Below are 23403 nucleotides of genomic sequence, written 5' to 3'. Positions count from 1 at the left end.
TAATCTATGTCTCCTTCTCTCTTTTTCTCTCTGTTGTGCTAGACTAAGCACGCCACCGGAATGTAGTACATGCAATAAAGTGAATAATTGATTTTTTTAATTCAAACCGTACGACACATTAAATTTCCACTAGACTTAATTAGTCTTTTCACACATGTAAGAAATATATTTGTTAAAATATTGTACATGGCAGAAATGGTTACATGATTGTTTAGATTATGAGAAAGAGGAAGAGAGAGATGTTAACAAGAGAAAGAGAGAGAGAGAGAGAGAGAGAATGCTTGATTGGAGGTACATCCTGTAGGGAAGATAAATACCAAGCTGGAAGTGTGCTCCAGGTACCATTGAAGTGTTCATCTCTGCAAGATACCATGCCAAGCCTAGGAAAAGAAATCAAAAATTTATGCTTTTGTTAAAAACAATTGCATGAGGATTGTTAATTATGTGATATACATATATAGGAGGTTTCATTTTTGTCCCACGACATGCGTGGATGCACCAAGTGTTTCTATATTCTTCTACGTATACCATTGGATTAAATATTGAGAGATGAGGAGGTTCCTTTTTTCGTCCCACGGTGCACGTCGATGCGTTTACAATCCATCGGTTTTCTTGCATGCGCTGTAGAGAGAGGGAGAGAGTGACTCAGAGGCCACACACACAAGAGAAAAAGCTAGAGCGACTCACAATAACATTGGTGAACATATCTCTTTCAAAAGCCCCTACTAATGATCCTTTATACTTCATTGTTCAATCAGAAACAAACGTATGGTGGCTTGATGCTTTTCAGGTGATCCATTTCTATTTGTTCCTCATCTCCGACGAACCCCCTTTTGATTTACTTTTAGATTTAATTTCACATCTCATAAGGACTCAATCTTGCAGGTAAAGAAAGAAGACCATGAAATTTTATATTGGGTGTTCCATCAAACCCATGTTCCTAATATAATTGATAGACAAATGAATCATGGAGAGGTGTTGGCTATAGATGGGAGGGGAGACTTTCAAGTCCAATGGCATCTTGGAAGTGACCTCAAAACACTAAAGTTTATGTATAATTGTGGAATGGGTGCCATGGAAAAGTCTTCATGCTTGTATTGCATGGAGCTTGCAAAGACGATGGACCCAAAGTGGTGGAGAAAGGATCCTACTAATCACAATGAAGATCCTAATTTTTTTCCGGTTCTTGATATTCCACTTGTTAATGCCCACATTTGCACAATGCATTCTCTTTGCAAAATTGTGGACAAGTTGGTATATCTATACATTGGGTTTGCTTGGAAAATCAAGAAGTCAGTTGAAGGGCATGTCGCTATATATGCCTTTGAACTAGTTTTGTTAGATATAGGTCTCCACGGGGGCAATGTGAAAATCTAGAGGGATGAGAAAAGGCCAACCAATGATAAATATGTACCATGCAAACCATCTATTGTTGGGTTCAAGCATGCCATCTCTTATCTAAACCAATAGGCATGAAAGATAAGAAACTAACCAAGCGTGGAAGGGTATATTAGTCCATCTATGTCAGCAAAATTGAGTTTCAACAATGGAAAAATCTGCACATGACCGTGAAGGACCAGTAACCAACAACTTGCAATGCCAAGGGTGATGTGTTTGTTTACGGCATAGACATTCAGAATAGACAAAGCACAAAAAATAGAATGGAACTGGAACTGGAACATAGAAATTCACAACAGACTAAATCCGCCATAACTTCGGCCTTCACATTCCCAAGAAGATACTAATCGACAGTTACATATTTCGATAAGACTAATGGGAAACGCCCTTCCCAAGAACACCTCTTGGAATCCCAAAAGTACAAAAGTTCAAATTCCAACTTCCACTAAGGTAAAAAAATCCCAAAATTCCTAGGCTTAAGACCTGGCATAGCCCGGTGGCTAGAGCCATAGGTTGACCAGGACCCACAATCCCTTGATCAAACAACCTACTCCTCATCATCTCCTTTTGTATCTGCCTTTTCTGCTCCAACATCCAAATCCGCCTGCTTTTTCCCCTCTTCTTCCACCTGCTTTTCCACTTCTGATTCCGCTCTTCCTGCTACAATCCGATCTGGTCCCAAAATATCACTGCACAGCTCTGCTGTCCACTTACTCACTACCCGTGCATTCACTTCAATCTCCTTATTTTTTTCCTTCAACTCCTGCATCTCTGCCACTAATTTCTCATTTTACACCTTCAATCCCTCATTCTCCCTCCGAACACTTTCTTTTCCTGCTAGCTGAAACCAATTTTTGAATCTGTCCATCAACACCTCCATGTGTTCCCTCCAAAGCCTTGTAGCTTTATTCCACATCTCTTGTGTAAACTCCAGCACTTCCTGCTTCAGAATATCCGCATCCAAAACTGCAACCAAAATACATGTCATTCCCTGGTTCTGTAATGCGGCTTTCTCCATATCTATCAACGGAGTCAATCTATTAATCAAGAAAATATTCTCAGTGGTAAACTCCGCCACTTTATCTCCCAGTTCTTTGAATTGGTCATCCACTGCAGCTTTTAGTCCGTCTGTAAAATCCTCAGCTACACTCAGAACTTCCGCATTTCTCGCCAAAGCCTCTCCTGTAATCCATCTAACTTTCTCCTGCAGTCTTTCTTTATCTGATCTCTCCTGAAACAACTGCATCCAAACTTTCTGCATTTCCCACTCCAGGATAGCACTGCATTTATGCTCCAATTTCTCAGCTTCCATCACCCTAAAAGATGCATCTTGATTCTGCATAAACTCATTCAGTTGAGTCAAACTGTTAGCTGCCTCTTCCACAAAAAAAATTCCCTTATGCTCATAACTGTCACACTGCTTCCCGCTTTTACTTTGAAACTTTCCAGAGCAGTCTTCTCAACACCTCCACCCATTCCTTTCATGAACATCATTACCTTCTTTTCCTTGGACTCCGATTTCTTTGATTCTGATTCCATTGTGAAACTGTTCGGCTTTGATTCCAATTCTTCCAAACGCTTCCAAGACACTTTGAAAGGTGATTTACCTTTTCAAATGTTGGAGAGCCCAACAAAAATTTCCTTCTCTTACTTCCCTATGCTATTCCCTCTTCTTTAGCCACATCTACCACTGGTGTCTTCAAACTTGTTTCTATTGTCGGAACCTTCAGAACATACTCAAAAATTTCAGCCAATTAAGAGGTAGTCTTCTGGAGGATACACACTTTTTCCAAATACCAAAACAAATTTGAAGCTCTGTTTCCACCCGCATTCTTCACCATGTAGTATGCCTTCGTACCTACCGGATTTCCAAATTCCCCTTTCATCTGGGAATCGGTCAGCTTCCTCGTCTTGGCCAGCAGAGTTAGACAAGGGACCTTAAAGACTTTAGACAACAACTTTGGTGTCCAGCGCACATGTTGTAATCATTCCATCACTTTTCTTTATCATATTCCACTGCTGCTCAACGAATTCATTTTCTGCCCATGTATCCCATGGTAGACATGCAAATTCATAAATACCTATACGCTTTAGCCATACTTGGGTTTTCGCTTCATTAGGGTCAAAAGATACTACCGCCATCTCCACGCTGCCCTGATCACTCAGAGATTCAACCTCATCGCTTTCCACCTCGATTCGCCCAAAAATTATTCTTCCTTAAGTGAGTCACATCAACACTAAGCGAGAAAGTTTTCTGGCTTAAAATGTGCTACACAACACTTATTAGTTATTCTGTACCCTTTTGTTTCAATTCAACTCCTCTCAATTGCACTTTCGAGACCTCAACATCCGCCAGTCTGATTTTCGATTTCCATTCCGCAAATTGGCAATTCTGCTTTTGAACATTCCACTGCAACTCCCAGAACACCAACTGTCAAAAATTTACTGCCAATATCCTCATCCCTATTGACCATCCACTTGGGAACCTCAGGCACTTTTCCATAAAATTTCTTCAATCTGAATCCATTCACTAGTTTCACAATCTTTGTTCTAAAGACATCTTTCAACAAAAATGTTCCTTGACCCTATTCTGATTCAATCTGATAAGGTCCCAAATATCTCAGCTTCAACTTACCTGGATGTGGTCCCAATTTAGAATTGCATAACATCACCCAATCCCCTTTCTAAAAAAATTTGAATTTCACCTACCTAGACATCCATGCTTGTCTCCTCTTCTACCCAATTTCCACCAAATAGGCACTCTGAATTATATCCTCTTCCAATTTAAGCAGTTCCTTCTGTCTATAAGGAATTGATTCTTCTGGACTTAACTTATGTTGAACTGACAACCTCAAACTTGGAATTACATATTCCATTAGTACCACAACTTCAATCCCAAAGACCAATTTGAAAGGTGTCATTCCAGTCGCCACCTTAAAAGCTGTCCTAAAAGCCCATAGTGTTGAATCCAACTTGTCATCCCAATCCGGTTTTTTTTTCGACACAATCTTCTTCAAAATTCTCACCAACACTTTATTAGAGCTTTCTGCCTGCCCATTTGCTTGAGGTGATATGGGGTAGATTTCTTATGCAAAATCATATGTGTAGATGTCAACTCCTGAATCACAGAATTCAAAAAATGTGTTCCCTGATCCGACACCAACTCAATAGGACATTAAAATCTTGTCATAATGTTTTTATATAGAAACCTTGCTACACTTGCTGCTTTATTATCTCTCAAAGCCACTGCTTCCACCCATTTGGTAGCATACTCTGTTGCAACAAGAATATATATGGAACCTGTCCTCTTTGCCCTTGGTTTTATTGGGCCTACAAAATCCATTCCCCACTTTTGAAATGGTTCTAATTGCAGTACTGGATGATCCTTCATCCTATCCCCTTGTGTAGGTTGCCCCATCTTCTGACATTGAACACATTCCTTGGCAAAACTATGTGCATCCTTCAATAACAAAGGCCACCAAAGTCTAGCTTGTAAAATTTTCCAACCTGTAATTTCCCCTGAGAAATGTCCTCTAGCTGATCCCCAATGTGCCTCCTGCAACACTGCTTTCTACTCTTCATCCGGAACACATCGTCGTATAATCTGACCTGCTCCTCTTCTATATAATGCTCCAGCTATAATTAGAAATGGTATGCTCCTCAATGCAAACTTCTTCCTCTGATCCGGAGACATTGTCGAAGGTAAAACTCCATCTGTCAGAAACTGAACCATCTGATCATACCAATTATCAAAAAACTATCCTTCCACTCGGAACAAATCTGCATCACATAATTTATCCGATACTCTTGGTAATTCCCCTTATGTTCCAATCTGATGAGGTAATCTGCCACTGCATGCTGAGTTCCTAGAGTGAGAACAACTATGTAATCAAATTCTTGCAACATGAGCATCCACCTTGCTAATCTGCCTTCCAGTTTTGGCTTCTTTACCAAAAACAATAAAGCCTGATGATCCACATGAAAAACCACTTTGTTCCCTAACAGATAATGTTGGAATTTTTCCAAAGCAAAAATCATTCCCAAAGCTTCCCTTTCCGTAACTGTGTAATTCTTCTCCGGTGATCTCAACATTCTACTAGCATAATAAACCGGCCTGAACCATCCCTTAATCTTCTCTTGCATTAAAACAGCTCCTCCTGCCATGTCAGAAGCATCAACATACACATGAAACGGCAACTCCCGATTTGGTGGTTGAAGTATAGGTGAAACTACCAACATCTTTTTGATAACCTGAAAAGCCTTCTCTTGAGCTTCTCCCCAAACAAATTCCACTTCCTTATTAGTCAAATGACTAAGTGGTGCGCTCACATCCGCCAAATACCGTAAATACCTACCATGCCATTTGATCTGTCCAACAAACCACATCACTGCCTTTAAATTTTTTGGAGCTACAGCTTTCTGAATGGCACTCATTTTGTCCCCATCAATCGACATTCCTTCTTGAGAGATGATATGTCCCAACAATTTTCCCTTCTGTACTGCTATTGCACACTTCTGGGGATTAAGGTGACATCCGAAACATCCTACATCTTTCAAAACACTTCCTCAAATATTCCAGATGGATGACCTTTTCCCCAAAAACTGAAAAATCATCCATAAAAATCCTCATAAAATCTGTCAAATGTGGCTCAAAGGTTTTAAAAGGTGCCTTCGAAAACGATGGTGGTCCAATCTTCAATCCAAAGCTCATCACTGTATATGAAAAAGCTCCCCATTCTATGATAAAAGCAATTTTTTCAATATCCTCCTCAGCCATTGGTATTTGATTGTACCCTAAAAATCTGTCAAGAAAAGTACATCTCATGTCCTGCTACAACATCCAAAACTAAATCAATAAAAGTGAATGGAAACGGATCTGCAACTGTTGCTGCATTCAATTTTCTGCAATCCACACAAACTCTTAACTTCCCCGACTTTTTGGGTACCACTACAATTGGTGACAACCATTCCGCCTGATCCACTGGCACTATAAACCCTGTATTCAGCAATTTATCCAATTTCTCTTTCACCTGCTTGGCATAATTTGGATTCATCGTGTATCTTTGCTGAATCACTGGAACAACATCCGTTTTCAAATTTATATGATGCTTATACACTTAAGGATCCATGTATTTCAAATCAGAATAATCCCATGGAAAGACATCAATATACTCCAACAGTAATTCCTTCAAGTCCTCCTTGAAGCCTTCTTCCAAATGAACACTAACTCTTACCATCTTTGGATGATCGTCCGTTCCCAAATTCAAATCCTGTAAATCATCCTCCTTTACTCGAGAAAATTTCTTTATCATCTTATCATAGAGAGCTTCCGCTCTCTGAATTGCCTCCTTTGGATCCAATTCTGAATCCTCGATCACAGTTCCCTCTCAGATTTTCTTCTCTTCTAAATTTTCGTGTTCCACACCAGCTGTATTCCCCTGCAACTGATCAATTCCCAAACTATTCTCTTTTTCTACATATTTTTCAATGATCCGCTCCACATGTGCCTCAAATACGAGAACAATTGTTGGATGATCTGCTAGGAAATATGCTTCTTCATCATCCTCCAATCCTTCAGACATGTTAATTGCTTGTGCCAACATTGGCTTCGTCTCTTCTGACAATTTCTTCTTCGGCCCCATTGGTAATGTAACTTCTCTCCTTCCTTTCTTAACCGTCACTTCATTCTTTCCCCAATCCTGTTTCAACTTAGCCGTGCAAAACCATGGCCTCCCCAACAACATAGAATAGGTATTTTTTGAATCCTTCATCCTGATAACCACAAAGTTTACCATAAACTGTAATCCATGAATAATAATTCCTTGCCTCCTTAACATCCCCACTGGTTGAACTCTGCTCTGATAAGCCATACGCACTTGAAATGGAGCTGGTTCCAACCTGACATATTGCATCCTTAGAAATTCCGATTCCGAAAGTATGTTGACCCTTGACCCACCATCCAATAGCACATCGGAAAATTTGCGGTTATTAAATTCCAACGACAGTGTTGGTATTGAAAAATCCACATCCTCCGGGCTAATCTGACAACTCTGTACTGTCTGCTGCACCTCCTTCATACTCGGAATAGTCTTTTTCCTTCGCATCACTGTATATAGTCTGTCTCTGAAAATTGGAACTAATGACAATAACTGATCCAATGTAAAATGTATAGAGGAATTAGTTAACTCTTCAAACAAAGCATCCATCCTTTCTCTTTCCTTCTCCTCCTTTTTTACTCCTTTCTCCTTCGATTTAATCTTGCTCTGATGTTGATCCTTTTCCATCAAATCTTCAGCTACTTCATCCCGAATCTCCTTCTACTCCTCTCAATCCAGTGGAGGTTTCAACCTTGCTTTGGACCTTGTTGTCACTAATACATCTACCTCCTCTTGCAAACATTTAGAACAATCACATTTCGGCTCACAATCCATAGAAATTCATTCACCCCTTGATCGTGAAACGATTCTACTACTATCAAACTGCTTCCAAGCTCTTTGTTTGCTTCAGCAGACTGTGCTGGTGTCTTGGATTCTGCCATCCTCCAAATCTCGGTCCTCCTCCCGAATTGAAATTTCCTCTAAATGGTGGTCCCCTTTGATTAAATTGTGGTCTCCACCCTGAATATGGTTGTTTCCTTTGCCATCCTTGATTATTCAACATCACCTGCCTTCCTCGTGTCTCTGGAAACACCCCATGAGTTTGAGGTCCTTGTTTCTGTAACTTCTGCTGAATCCTTTCTGGTATGACACCTCTGAAATTTGGATTAAACCAAGATTCCTTTGTCCAATGCCCATCCTTAACACAAATTTCACAATGAGGGGTTTTTGATTCCACAATTTTCTACACTCCCAACTTCTTCAATTTCTTTGCTACCAATTTTTCAACTCTATCCTCTTTCTCTTTAGACTTTTTCTTCGACTTCTTCTTGCCTTTCTTCTTCTTATCCTCATCTTCTTCTGAATCCGAATCCTCAATGGAATGCTCTTCACTATCAAAATCCGATTCCGTATCTGAATCAGTATCAGTTTCCGAATCCGAATCGCTGTCCGAATCCGAATTATTTGACCTCTTCTTTTTCTTCGACCTAATTTTCTTCTTTTCTTTAGATGACCTCTTGGCTACTTTCCCATGAGAGACCCCAAACCTTTTCTCTGTTCTTTGAGTTGTTTCCACTAATGCTTGTAATCCACCTACAACATCAACTCCAGCAACAACATTCTTCAATTCCTTCCTTAATCCATTCAAAAAATAGCATTTCATCAGTTGGCCTTTCTTGAGCAAACAACCTTCTCACATATTGATTAAACTTTTGTGCATAATCCTCAACAAGCAGTTTCCTCTGTTTCACTTCCCTAAGCTTGGTCAACACATCATGTGGAGTCTTTTACTTTTTAAACCTGCTCAAAAATGCTGCTTTCAAACCATCATAATTAGCAAAATGACCTGCTGGAAAATTACTAAGCCACTGCATAGCCTTCCCATTCAAAGTAGCCTCAAACTGGTGCATCTTAGCCTGGGCATCATACACTGCGGCAAATCCTCTGGCCTATCATTTTGTCTCGTATTGAGATATGTGGCAATCGGGGTCTTCTTTCGACTTTCCCAAAAAGTTTCGGAATTTGAAGCGCATATCCTACCTAGCCACCACCATATTTGTAGGTCCACCTGTTTGTACAGGATTTCCTGCACTGGTACTTCCCAACGGATCAAAAATCAATCTCCTTCTCGCTCCACTAATGCATGTTGAATAACTGCAACCGCAAGCAGCCGCGGAAATATATCCTCTTCTTCATTCAGTACTTCCTCTTCCCATCTATCACTTAGATAATCCTCTGCGCCATCCAAATCCTCCACAGTATCATCTGAATCTTCCCCTATAGAAACTCGATGCATCCCACTATAATCCAAAATTCCCTGTAGTTCCGAATGCTGACCATCTCGCCTATACAACTGTCGAAACCGCCTAGCAACTGACCTTGTCCAATACGGGAATATATCCTCTTCCGCTTCCTCCAGAGTGCGACCAACTACCCATGCCAACTCACACTATTCTGAACATCCTCCCTCCATTGCTACAGCACTCGCTCCTACAAGAGAAACTTGAATCCATCCATGCTACATTGCACTTACACCGTGATTGCCAAGTGTTTATGGCATAGACATTCAGAATAGACAAAGCATAGAAATCAGAATGGAACTAGAACTGGAACACAGAAATTGACAACATACTAAATCTGCCATAACTTCCGCCTTCACATTCCCAAGAAGATATTGATCGACAGTTACATATTTTGATAAGACTAATGGGCAACTCCCTTTCCCAAGAACACCTATGGGAATCCAAAAGTACAAAAGTTCACATTCCAACTTCCACTAAGGTAAAACATCCCAAAATTCCTAGGCTTAACAGTGTTACGATCACTCGAGGTGCTATTTCAGATGTGTGACGAAGATGATTGGTCACAAAATGATCTCAACAAGTTTAAGGACAACCTTCACTCAATAAATCATTTAAGACAACATGGTCTGAAACTCAGATTACTCATTACATAGTCTTGTTAAAGCATCCTTTTAAATAAAAAGGACTAAGAGGATGCTTAAAATGCTCAACAACATGTTTTATTTGCCGCACATCATTTTCAATCACTTGCCATACTTCATTCAAAAGCATGGAAACTAGGCATATGAAACACCCAAGACTTGGAAAAGTCTCATTACATGGCCAAGAAGGCATGGTGGATCTTGAGACAAGGCAAATATTTTGAAAGCATTTTTTCAATGGGTTTATCACAGCATCCTTCATCGTCTGCAACAAAAACATGTAATGGACAGTTCAACAACAGCACAAGAAATCATGCATTTGTTGTAACAAAAGAAAAGGAAACGAGTAGAGTCATTCAACAACTCAAGTGATCGTGAAGGGAAAATAAAGTGCATGATTTTAGGTCACAACATGCACAAGAGATGCCTGACAATTTGACAATAATTGTACAAGTCACAAGTCTCTCAACTTGATGACTATTTAGGGATGTCTTTTGGCACATCACCCTTGTATCGGAGCATTAAATGTTTGCCATAATCCAGCAATTCATTTGGGTTTTGTTTCCCTAAAGAGAGTGCCATTGCTGTGTATGTGCAATATTAAGCCGCATGAATACCTATGTAGCCCGGACAATATCCAAAAAAATTATCTCACAAAAGCTTTATCAGTGAGGATAACTTTGTCTGCAATTTGTGGTAGAATTGTTCTAGCTAGGAAGCATGAGAGCATCTTAAAGGTGAACGTTGAAATATTCCCCTCTTGGAACATTCCATTGTGAAAGACTAGTACGGGTGCCTCACAGAGTTTGGCAAGATATTGTCCTAGTGTTGCATCCCTTCCACAATACTCTTTCGCCTAACGACAAAGAAAGTCGTCCTTTTCAGAGTGATTTTTTATTTTTTTTGGTGGTGGTGGTGGGGGGGGGGGGGGGGGGGGGGGGGGGGGGGGGGGGGGGGGGGGGGGGGCACCCATGAATCTCTTATCTTGCATATATAAGCCATCCTTCTATAGGTCCACTAACCTTGTGGACCCTTGTGCTAGACGCGTGAACCAATTCTCTACTTCTTGATTATTGGTTGATGGCCTGAGGTTGTTTCTGATAGCTTGGAAGGTAGCCTCATCTAGGAATGTCTCTCTATACTTTTCTGCTCTATCAAAGCAAAGTTTGAGGCACTTGAACGGGTTATTGGAGGTTTTTGTTGCCTCGTCGTCACTACTGTCATATAAAAATCCACTCCTCTCCTCTTGAAATTTGGAGATGGTGACAAGTGCAAAGTCCTCCTTTAAAGAAAATATACTTTGAATTTCATGGAGAAAAATGTATGATCTCTTACCAAATTTGAACTCTAGTAGTCCACGTAGCATCAATGTGTCTTGCTTCCCATTGAAGCCAGACACATCTAAAGGTAGCTCGATTTCAGATGTTTTAATTGAGAGTATTTTGCTTCATTGCACCTCTTTAGAATCTACCTCAAGATTAATAGCCTCCTCAACCTCGACCACATGCATCATTGAACTCCATGTCCTCCTCCTATTGCTCATCGGCTGGTAGATTCTCTTCCTCCATGAACTATGAAGGCTCCTTAATGAGACTAGCATATAGAAAATTTAAGAATAGAAGGAAGCCAAAGGATTCTTGGACTAGCTTGCACTCTGATTCTTGCATAGGACACCATGAGGGTCTATAAAAGAGAGGCAGTTTTATGGTACTTCTTATATGATCGTCTTTTGGAATCACAATCTTTCAAGTGCACCACCACCATGTGAGTAAGATTCACCCTGCCCTTTTGGACCTCAAGATCAAACTTTTCTCTTTCAAACTTTAGGAAATCACCATGGTGAGCTATAAGGTCATCAAGAATGAATAGGGCATTCAAGATAGAAGATATCTTGTCAAACATATCACGAACTCATGTAGATACTACAAAATCAAACAATATTTCATCAACAATTGCATGGTCTTTACCCCTTCCTGCTTACACTTTGTAGTTGGCTCGCTCTGGTAGAAGAAAAATCAGTATCCATCCTTTCGATACGGCAATTGAAGCTTCAAGATTACATGGACTTCTTCATTTTCAAATGCTTCTGAGTCATTGGGAGGTTCATCAATCCCCATAATATCCTCTCTAGGCAATATATTCGTGGGCTCTGCAAAGTCCACATTTCTTTTTGAGGAACTTCTCAGCAAAACTGAGGTGGTCTCTCTTCTGTTTCTCTGGATCTTTTCTTTGACTCTTCCTTCTGTAAGATCTTAATCCTGACAAAAACATAATCTCTCTCTCTCTCTCTCTCTCTCTCTCTCTCTCTCTCTCTCTCTCTCTCTCTCTATGGAAAGTCACTTCTATATATGTGCAATAGTATCGGAATGCTCATAGGAAATGGTGTATCTTTATGGCAAGGCACCAATGACTTTACATGTAGAAAGAACAACCGTGATAGCGTGATTGACTATATGTTGTTTTTGAAAGCCAATCTAGAATGCATACAAAGATTTACACTTGGTGAATGGAATCTAGAATCGGGTCATAGGATGCTATGTTTTGACCTCAAGTGTGGTAAAAGACCCGAGCATGTAGCCTCCAATCATGATGTGAATCATTCGTACCTACGTCTAGACTTCAAACGAGCACTTGGATTTGCTAATATGGTGGACCAAATGTTAAGCATGACAAAGAATCAAGGGAGCCCAACATTAGAATGCAAGTGGAAATTTTTCAAAGAAGTAATTTGCTCTTGTGCGAAGGAATTCTTTTCAATGAGACACATGTCTTGCAAAAGGTCTAAGAAGGGTAGCACCAAGAAGAAATGGTTTGACATGGAATGTAGTCAATCCCAAAAACACTTGCTAAGTATGGATGTAAGCAAAGACAAAGAAGTTTACATGGAACTTTCACACACATACAAAGCACTTGTTCAAACAAAGAGGAGAAGGTGGAAAGTCTAAAAACAACTTCTTTAAGCACAAGAGAAAGCACATGCATGTGAAAAGTTTTGTCAAAATCTAAAAGGCAAGCGTGTTGAGAGCTTTGGTAACTTGACTCTTGAGGATATGTATACGCATTGCAAGAACCTCTATGAGCAGCTGAGTGTTGATAAGATGGAGTGTTGTAGCTCCCTTCCGTTTATGCCTCCCTTATTTACCAAAGGAAGATGTATGCCACGCGCTTGAGAATCTTGCTACTCACAAGGCAGGGGACCTTCAAGGTGTCAAGGCTGAAATGGTTAACTAGATAGGGAGAAAACACGGTTTTGGATACGCAATATGTTTAACCTTGCACTTTAGCATGGCATGCCTCACGATTGGAATACAAATTGGATCAAACCTTTGCGCAAAGGAGGAGATGTAAACAATGTGAACAACTATCGCACTATAATGGTTGGTTCTTTGATGGCAAAGTTATTTGGATGTACCATAGAGATGAAGATAAGTGAATGGGTTGAAAAGAATGGAAAATGTGCGCTTGGCCATGCAGTTTTTCAGAAGCATCATAGCACTATAGATCACTTTGTCACTGTTTGAGTTCTTATGGAAGCGTCTCGATTGAAAGGAAAAAAGTTATATTGTTGCTTTCTGGATTTCAAGAAAGTTTTTGACATGGTACCACAAAAAAATCTTTGGAGACATATGCAAAGCCTTCAAGTGCCAAGAGAATTTATGCATACATTCTTTTGCTTCTACCAAAAAGGGATATGTCGACTACGTATAGGAGATGGAGTTTTATAATTTTTTGCAAGCACCATTGGTGTCAAACAATGATTCCCACTTTCACCAACCCTCTTCGGGCTACTCATTGATGAATTGGAATGCATGGTTCTTGATTTTATGCAGCAACAAGGGTACCTCTTTCACAAGTTGGTGACACCGATACTTCTTTATGGAGTGGAGGTGTGGGGTGGTAGCATTGGAAAGTCTACTTGGAAAGAGTTTTAGAATGTCCAAAAGAATTTTGTCACCAAATTTCTCCAATTCAAGACACAAACACCCTACATGCTCTTATCTCTTGAGTCTGGATCGCCTCCCATTGAGGTCTTGGGCATGCAAAGGGTTGTGGAGTACATGCTTAAGACACAATGTAGCCCTTTGTATTGACTTCCTAAAATCACATATGAAGCAAGTCAAAAGGTCCAAAAGACATGCAAGAGCAAAATACTAAGTTCGGGGTGGATGCTTGACATCAAGAAATGGTTCGGAAGATGGGATTCATATATTCATCCATGGGATCTCCCTACATATTTTCCTCTCTCAGCCATGATGTGGAATCTCCATTGCAACATTCATTTCAACCATTTTTGAGCATCGAGAGTCACTTATTACCTCCACTCACACCGCGTGACATGTTCATTTGGTCCCATAGGTCATATTTGACCTCCAAGGACGATAATAGAAATATCTACCTATCTCTCTCTCTCTCTCTCTTTGTCATCTAGCTTCAAAACAAAATGCAAAACGCCACCAGTCTCTTCAAATGTTACATTGTATAACTCAACCATTCTAGTTTGCAACAAATTGAGGTCCATGAAGATATTGTTGTACTCATCATAGGTTATAGTTGTTCCTTGAGATCCATAGATACCATCAATATGAAATGGACATCCCATGAAGTCTGTCTGTGCATGGTTGAGTTAAAGTATCTCTCTCCAGACACTTGTTGTTGTTGGTAAAAGTTTAGATTTTATTCCCTTCTTCACAAACATGGAGGAGATAGATTGCTAAATAGCTAAGTAGTCTCTCTTACTCATGCCAAGGGAGTCAAGTGTGCCATGTATTTCATTGGCAGACACTGCATTCTTAGAAGTAAAATGGTCAACAACATCCCCCTGCAAAAAATTAAACTTTTTGTCATGGATTATATCCTTTGCAAGACCACCAATTATCAATGGCTTCAACTGATTTCCTACATCTCCCTTCGGGTCTATGTTTTCTTTGTCTAAATATATAGCATGTCTGCAAAGAAAGTATAACTACAATAAGAAAAACCATGTATAGGTGAAATAAATTAAAGATTCAAATTCCGCACCTCAATGCTTGGATTCTTTTGTTAAGACTGCCAAAGCCAACCTTCAAGGTTTCAAGATTCTGTAGCTTCTTCTTTCACACACGAGCACCTAAGCTTTTATCTTTCGTTTGGAAGGTCCACATATTTTCTTGCAAGACTTGTACTTCTTGTGTGCACTGAAAAACGGTTTTATGGTTTTGACAATGCAAATTAGAAAGTCGTAGAATCCCATTTGCTTGATAATGGACAGCTTTTTTGAAATTTTTATTTCCCAATCAGAGATTTGCAACAGACAAGAAAGCCAACCGCTCCATCACCTGCAAAGGTCAATAAAGGAGTGGGATTTTCAAATGCGGGGGAGGCATTGGTCATATGATTCAAAAGGATAGAGTTAGTCATTTGTCCATATATCTACGTGTTTTTCTCCCTCTACTTTAAGTCTTTCTTTCTCGGTGGGTGTTACTATTGTGTTTGTTTTACTTCGCTTGCGTAATGGCTCATATTGAGGATCCAGGTCAATGTGTAGATGATATTTATGTTGTTTGGTGAGGAAGTTTGAGGGGGTAGAAGAAGAAGCCATGAATACACAATGCAAGAAAATCAAGAAAGGAAAGAGAATAACGCCATTAGTCTCTAGTGCATACATCATTTGGAGAAGAAACTCCCTCCAATATGACAAGGTGCATTCAATGTAACTGAAAGAGATATTCCCTTAATCATCACGACTGTTATGACTCTATCGAAGGAATCCAATTGAAAGTACACTTTTTGAATGATTGATGAGGACACCTTTTCTTTTACCACACCAATTTTCTAGAAAGAGAACACAAAAAATTGTATTTTCTAATAAGGCACTCCAAATGACCTCAAACATTCCCTAATGTAAAATCATCAAAATTGACCCAAAAATGGTGAAACATGGCTCAAAATGCCACATCACTCACTAGACCGTGACTATGAGAGTCGGAGGAAAGTTTTAGATGAATAATATTAGCACTTGAAGCTCACTGAAGCCTCTTTGTGAAGGGATACATAGCCTCTTTCAATGATGTCCTAGTGGAGTCCCGCTCTGTTTTCACCGTGTGTTTGAGGATGTGAGGCCACCGATTAGGGTTTTCCCTCTTCAAATAATCACTTGGGCTTGTCTAATGAAGTTCTGAAGCTTCCATGAAATAGAAACGACAAAGAATTGAACTTCTGAAGCTTCCATGAAATGGCAACAAGGAGGAATTGAAGCATTAATTTAGGGTTTTCATCACGGCAAAAGAGCACTACAACTGTGCAATTTGGGCAAGGCTACACCAAATCTTCACATACACAAGAGTTTTGAGTTGTTCTTGGTTCTTTTTAAAAGCAAAGCTTTCATGAATGGAGTTTTTGTCTTTTTGAGTGCGTCTTTAGCTTCAAATCTTTTGTGACTCACTTGATTTTGTTGCAAACCCTCACAGTCAAAGGCCCGGAGCTTCCCTAGCTACATTGCGCACTTCTTGACAACATGTGACCAAGAATGGGGCTTATCAATTCAAATACCTAATAACCAAGCCTCGCATGACCACCACCTTAGAAAGGTATGCATAGTTATGTATTTGATGATGTTTTTTGAGTGTGACCACAAATGAGGCTTAGTTATTAGCTAAAATAATTGATAACTAAGCCTTGCATAACCATTATCTTATAGCCTCGTCCGACCAAAAGCTTACACGGGTTACATAGCTTTACAAAGCCTGTTGGGTATACGTTGTAAGAAATGCTGATTGATGAATGGAATTAGTTGTAGGTACAAAGCGAGGACAAAGCATTCGGAATGCCCACTAAAAATAGGATGTTTGAGTACAACTACCTGTTACTTTGCACAATGCACTACAAGTTTTTCCTATTTTTGAAAGAATATAACATCTACATATCATCATCGAGTCTCCATAATTTCTGCAAACACTCTGTATGGCATCTAAAGTTGAGTTGTTACATCCCTTACAACTCTTGAAAGTTAGTCGAGGGCATTCAAGCATATGGCATACAAGAGGAATAGTGTATCCTTGTGTCTGATGGATCTTCTCAAAGGAACTAGTCCTGCTTGGTGGGCCTTGCTATATAACAACTATAGGATATAATAAGACACATGCAAATTGACATTTATCATCTAGCACTAAAGTAATCAAGATTGTGACTAACTCGGCAACGACGATACTGCCTGAGAGGGAAATACATTTAGATAATGTTATTATATTTTTGGTTAGAGACAAAGTTAAGTGGCATCAACTAATAGAGATTGTAAAGGCAATTTTTAAAAGAGTTAGTTGAGTTTTAAAGGGAAGCACAAACATTTAAAAATTGTTATTGTGTTCATGGGAGGATACAAAGTTAAGTGTATCAATAAACTGCAACAAGAAATGAGGTGCTTTACTTACTTGTAATGTTGTAGTTGTGCTTTTCGATTGTCCAATCAATCTATAGGCCGATATTTGAGTCAATCTACAAAAATGTGAATAGTTAAACATATCGTATTATAATGAAAACCCATAGACTGAAAGTGAAAAATATACAATGCGCGTCATGCAGAGATTCCATGCACAAGTATGGTGGAGAGCTGGCACTGTGATCTCTCCCAAAAATTATAAGAAATGGAGGTCGTACCCTGCCTCGTAGCGTTTATGTGTTGCGCCAAGGAAACACGTGCGCATGGAAAATTGGATGCAAATAACGGACCTTGTAGTGTTGTGGAGTTGGAGACGCGCTTGCAATCACAACGTCGAGTGTCGTGAATATATGTCCTCCCAGCCATACACAAAACACACATTAAAGCAAATACAAAAGATGTAGGATATTGATTCAGCTTAAAGAGTAAGCTACTTCCGTTGGCAATTTTGTTTTCTTGCCTCCATGCTCACTAACCTGCGTTATGTATCCTCCATTCTAATTGTCCATGATAATGGGCTTCTTGAGTTCGGTGTCCCCATAGTAAAAGGAACCATATTCACTCTATTGCATGCACATCAAATTCACTACCCTGCGCTTTTGGCTTGGGCATGCAATTTAAACGCCCCCTAAAATTTGATTGGGAGAAATTGGCTCAACCTACCTAACTCAAATGGGTGCTCTAGCCAAGTTCTAATTATATATATATATATATATATATATATATATATATATATATATATATATATATATATATATATATATATATATATCTATATATGTTAAAGGGGTTGAAGCCACTATTTTCACACCACAACATTTGAGAGACAACCACGTGCATTTCTAATGAAGTAATGAATGGCCTCCAGAGTCCAAAGCCTTTCAGGCACCAGCAACATAGGCGGCGTTAGTGCCAAAGACCCATCCCACCAACACCCCCTCCTCCCTCGTCCACGTATAGCTCGCCTTCTCACCCCTCTCTCTCTCTCTCTCTCTCTCCCACATACTTTCTTTATGAGACGTGCGGGGGGCTTTGTGCGATTGATAGAGTTTTCTCCACGCGCTATAGTGCTCCTTCCTCGTAGACTGAGCTTAGCCCCTCAAGGTCCAACCAAATCAGCGTTCAGAATAGCCCTCAAGACTGAGCTATGGATACAAATAGCAAGGCTAGTACTATAGCTTAGCCCCTCAAGGTCCAACCAAATCAACGCCGTTGTTTCCAAGCGGTGAAGAAGACGTATCAATTGTTGTGTGGGAGACGTAAGGGCCGCAGATGGTGTTAGCACTGAAGGCCGAAGCTGGGCCATTGAGACTCACTGGCGCGCCAGACGGGGCAAAATATGGTTATACCGAGATTTCGACAGCAGCTGAGCAGAGGCTTGGAGTAGCGACCTTGCACGCTGGGAGCAGGTAGATTGGGATTACGTGTTCACCATCCCCGACACATACTCCAGGCGGTCCACCAACTCCAGGACCAGTACCGTTTCACATTCGCTAGCTCCGCTCGTCGGAGCTAACACATGCACCTGCCCTGTTACCCCATCTGCTATCATCATCATCGCCACCATGATCGCACACAGACCCAGTACTCCATAACTCACCTTGCTGCTACCCATGATCTTTGGGATTTGACTTTAGCGCAAGCTACTCTCCGCTGTATTAGAGGACGACCTCATATATCCATGAAGTTATTCTCAATTACAAGATGAAAATTGGTCTGCCCTTGAAAATTATAGATTGCGAGGCATGTTCCTTCATGTTGCAGGTCACCATTAAAGCGCGCGCGCGCGCGCGCGCGCACACACACACACACACAGAGAGAGAGAGAGAGAGAGAGAGAGAGAGAGAGAGAGACCTCTTGTTGGACTGGATGATGCAGAACGTTGATTGGCTAAGAGGCTGATAGTGTTTTTTTAAACAAACTCGCAAAGCAGGCTTGTTGCTTTTCGACGATGAGTTAACGCTTTAAAATTGACAACTCTATTTATAAAAAAAAATTATTCTCCACCATTGGATTAAGATCCTATTCTATCGTCAGGATTAAGCCAAATGGCTGAATATCCTGGCTTTATTTTGAAAAAGGGCCTTTGGCTAAAAGCCAATGGGGCTGTCCCACCCCCTGCGTGTGGGTCCTTTGTATCTCTTTTTGCTCTTTTTTTAATTTAATTCAATTTTCACCCAAAAAAAAAAAAAAACATTCCTCAATCTAGTCTGAGCTGCAGCTGTCCAGAGCCTTGACGTTGTTGAACTTTGAAGGCCAGGCCGCCGCCACGCTTTCATCAACTCGTGCAAAATAGGGGTGGAGGTAGCCGACGCCCTTGCTCTGCCATTCACACTGCGCGCACCTTTCACGTGCCCGCCATCCAAGCTGGTATGCTGACTCACGTCCTGCTCTGCGCGCCAATATTCAGCGGAACTGTGGCAGCCAATATTCAGCGGAACTGTAACAGCCTCATGAGCACGCAGGAAAAGAGCCATGCGCAGACGTGATCTCATTAACACTGTTTTACCTTCAGCAATTGTTCGCCAGCTGCGTTTTTGTTGCGTGGAAAAGTCTAAAAGCACTGAATATTTAAGCCCAAGCCCTTATCACCAATATTGTACTCTGATCGCCTTGCTTTGAGCTCTTGAACAATACAATGATTCAAAGTAACACTGCTCAGCATCATCCCATCAGCAGCTCAGGCTTCCCAGGCTCCTCATGAAGCTGTCTCGCCCATTTGTCCCCGACATCGACCTCCTCAGCATGCGCGCCAAATATATCATCCATCCAATGCAGCTGCTGTGGCGCCGCCCCAGCATCAAGCCATTCATCCTCCACCTCTTCACCTCTCTGCTTCTCCTCGGATCCCTTGCAAGTGGCATAAACTACCTGTCGTTCAAAATTAGGCTCTACTATCGAGAGCTCCCTGCGGCTCTAGCGGCACCCTGGCTGCTTCTCCTCTTGGCATGTGAGCTGATTTACTTTCTTTGCACTCTTGTTGCAGCTGTGGATTTTTTCCTCCCGCCTATGATTGCGCCAGCTTTGACGCCCCTGGCCTCTGAAGAACACGATGACAACATTAAGATGGATTTTCCTCAGTATTCATGCAACTTTGGTGATCATTTGCCTCTCCTTAATACTAGGCCTCTTGTAAGCTATCCTTGTGTGCATATTATGATCCCTTGTTGCAGAGAGCCCACTGATGTGCCCCAAGAGAGCATTCTAGCAGCCCTTTCTCTTCACTATCCCAAGGGTTGCTTCAAGATTCTTGTTCTCGATGACGGAGCTGATGATAATCTCAAGGTGTTTTGTGAAACAATGCAAGTCGAAAGTGGCAGTGATCAACTTCTCTACCTGAGAAGGACAAAGGTAATTTGCTTTGTACTTGTTATTATCATCAAGAAGCATGCTAGTCATAAATGCATGTATACTCGGACTACTTTATTTTGTAAACAAATGTTAACCGTGAAAGGCCTAATTTATGCAGATACCAGGTGTGCCTCACCACTTCAAGTGTGGAAACATGAATTTCGGTCTGCAACATTCAGATGCTGAGTATGTAGTGATGATGGATGCAGACATGATCCTCCATCCCTCTTTCTTACTCCGGGTTCTACCGCACATTGTCAATGCTCCCGACGTCTCGTTCGTGCAAGTGCCCCAATCATTCTACAACCTTCCTGTAGGCGACCCTTTAAATGATGCATGTGCGTTTGGGTATGATAGGGCGATGGTGCACCGGAACACACTCGGATGTGCCCCATGTGTTGGCACGGGGGCAATCTTCAGAAGAAAGCACTTGGACGAGATTGGTGGGTTTCAACCTCAGTCGATAACCGAAGACACGATGACCGCCTACATGCTTTTCAACCAAGGCTACAAGTCTGTTTATATCAATGAGAAGCTTCAGATAGGAATCACTCCATGGACATTTGAGGGGTTCATAAAGCAGCGTGAAAGATGGGGGAAGGGCGCCATACAGCAACTTGTTTCAACATGGAAGATGATGCTTGGCAATGGCAGCAAGCTTAACATGTTTCAGAAATCTTTCTATTTCTGGCATACAGGTTACTACTATATGTCTATCCTCAATGTCATGATTGTGCTCATACTTTGGAGCAGTCTTGCATTTCGGCTCAATTTTGTTCTCGGCGATGAAGTAGACAACCGGACCTTGCTGTCGAATTTGGCTATCTACTTTTTAAGCTGGAAGATATTTTGGTATGTGTTATGGCTAGAGGTACCCCAGCCTATTCAAAGTAGGAATAGAGATGAGTCACAGTTCTGGTGGATGGCTCCTTTCTTCTTCAAAATGGTTTTAGAAGCAGCGTTTTGTTACAAGAGCACCTTCAAGTTTGTGCCAACGAGCACTGTGGACCGGAGCGCCGCTGCTACTGTAAAGTCGAGCCCTCTGATGCGGAAGCTAAATGAGTTGAAGCTGGTCCGAGTGCACATTGCATTCATTATTCTTTGCGGCACAACTGTGCTTGCTAGGGCTTATCCCACACTCGCAGGGTACGTCACATTCACAAGGTAAGGTACTAAGGTATATTGTGTGTGGAGAGAGAGAGAGAGAGAGAGAGAGAGAGCAAACCTGAAGGGAAAGTACTCACCATATCTGTGCCTGCGTGTTTGTAGGGAATTAGGGTTTCATAAGAGCCGCTGTGATAAGGGGATGGCCGTGGTGATTGGGCTGTCGGTGTTCCTGCTGAGCACGTGTGCGCACATGAGCGTTCCTGTGCTTCACCTGCTGATGCCCACCGGCTTCCGACCAGAGCAACGCAAGTGCCTCCTCCACTTCAATTTCAAAGGGGTGCCCATCTTTGAGCCGGTCAATTTTGGGCCAAAATGGCACCCCTCCACCATATTTTTTGAGCTCGTCTCCTTGCTTAACATTGCGTTCTGGCTCGGCATCTACATATCGGCCGTCCATCCGCATGCTTTCACCGTGTTTTGTGCCAACTCTTCCATTTCACACTAGCCCCAACCATGGCACAAAATACCACAATCTCCAACAAGTGATAAAATCACTAGGCCTGCCCATAAGTTCTCAAAAAATCTTCTTAAAAGAGAGAGAGAGAGAGAGAGAGAGAGATCCACATCCTTAAGCTTTTGATCCTGCTTTAAAATCTCTATATCCCTAAGCTTTAGAGCCCTTTGCTATGGACTCGTCTTTAAAGCTCTCAAGCTCTAAAATCTAGACCCCCCTTTAAAAGTTGAACATCCCTAAGCTCCAGAGCCATGAGCAATAGATCCCACTGTAAGAAGCTCTAAACTCCACTTTAAAAGCTTCTAGAGTTCTAAGCTCTAAAAACTATAGAGTCTTGCTTTAATAGCTCTACATCCCTAAGCTCTAGATCTAACTTTAAACGCTCTAAAGGCTAGATCCCTTCCCTAAAGTTTGAAAAAAAGAAGAACCAGCAAGAGTAACCATCTTATAAATGACAAGCTTAGTTTATGACCTCAATGGTGGAAGCCCTTCTCAAAATGAAAAGGTAACTCTTGGGATTTGTGGAGCCTAACACTTTCCATAAACCTATAAAAGCGCACAAAAAAGATAAACTAAGTGGGTGTCACCATTGTCCCAACTCCCTCTCATCTTCATAATTGCTCACTATCTCGTTTTCAATTGTGAAAATAAATAAATCAAAACTATATTTTTAGCTTGAAAAATAGAAAGGAATTGTAAGCCTCTACGCTGTGGGTAGACAAAAAAGGCACATGGTAATATCGGGCTCTTTTTAGTGCAAGAAAAGGATACCACATCCCTTATGTTTCTTCTTTCAAATTGTACTTTACAAGTAAGTTAGACATTTTCTCACTTTCACTTTGAGAAAAAGGTCTTTTTTTCACTCTCTTTTGCACTCTAATGTGTAAAGAACTCAAGAAGTGTAAATTATTTTTCTCATTTTTCTTTTCTCAATGATTATTTTCCTTATCCATGTGTCAAAATTTCTTAGTCTCAAAGTGAGAATAAATCTTTTGTGAAATAAAGTAGCGACGTTGTCGTGCTGTGGCACGTGCACAATGTGAAATAAAACATTCACCTCACTTTTGACACGTTTTGA

At 40.9% G+C, this 23403-nt stretch overlaps 1 protein-coding gene across 1 annotated transcript; it reads left to right on the top strand.

The window, feature by feature from the left end:
* The first annotated feature begins 19972 nt into the window (after positions 1 to 19972).
* On the top strand, positions 19973 to 23184 carry LOC147420169 (uncharacterized). Its single transcript, XM_086504350.1, has 3 exons — positions 19973 to 20704; positions 20823 to 21868; positions 21974 to 23184. Exons 1-3 carry the CDS (start codon positions 20054 to 20056, stop codon positions 22314 to 22316), a joined length of 2040 nt encoding a protein of 679 aa, XP_086360476.1. The 5' UTR covers positions 19973 to 20053; the 3' UTR covers positions 22317 to 23184.
* The last annotated feature ends 219 nt before the right edge of the window (positions 23185 to 23403 follow it).

Source organism: Adiantum capillus-veneris, chromosome 28, assembly GCF_014529385.1.
Source record: "Adiantum capillus-veneris isolate H3 chromosome 28, ASM1452938v2, whole genome shotgun sequence".
Classification (NCBI taxonomy): domain Eukaryota; kingdom Viridiplantae; phylum Streptophyta; class Polypodiopsida; order Polypodiales; family Pteridaceae; genus Adiantum; species Adiantum capillus-veneris.
The sequence above is the reverse complement of the archived record's forward strand: the minus strand, read 5'-3'. Positions and strand labels throughout refer to the sequence as shown.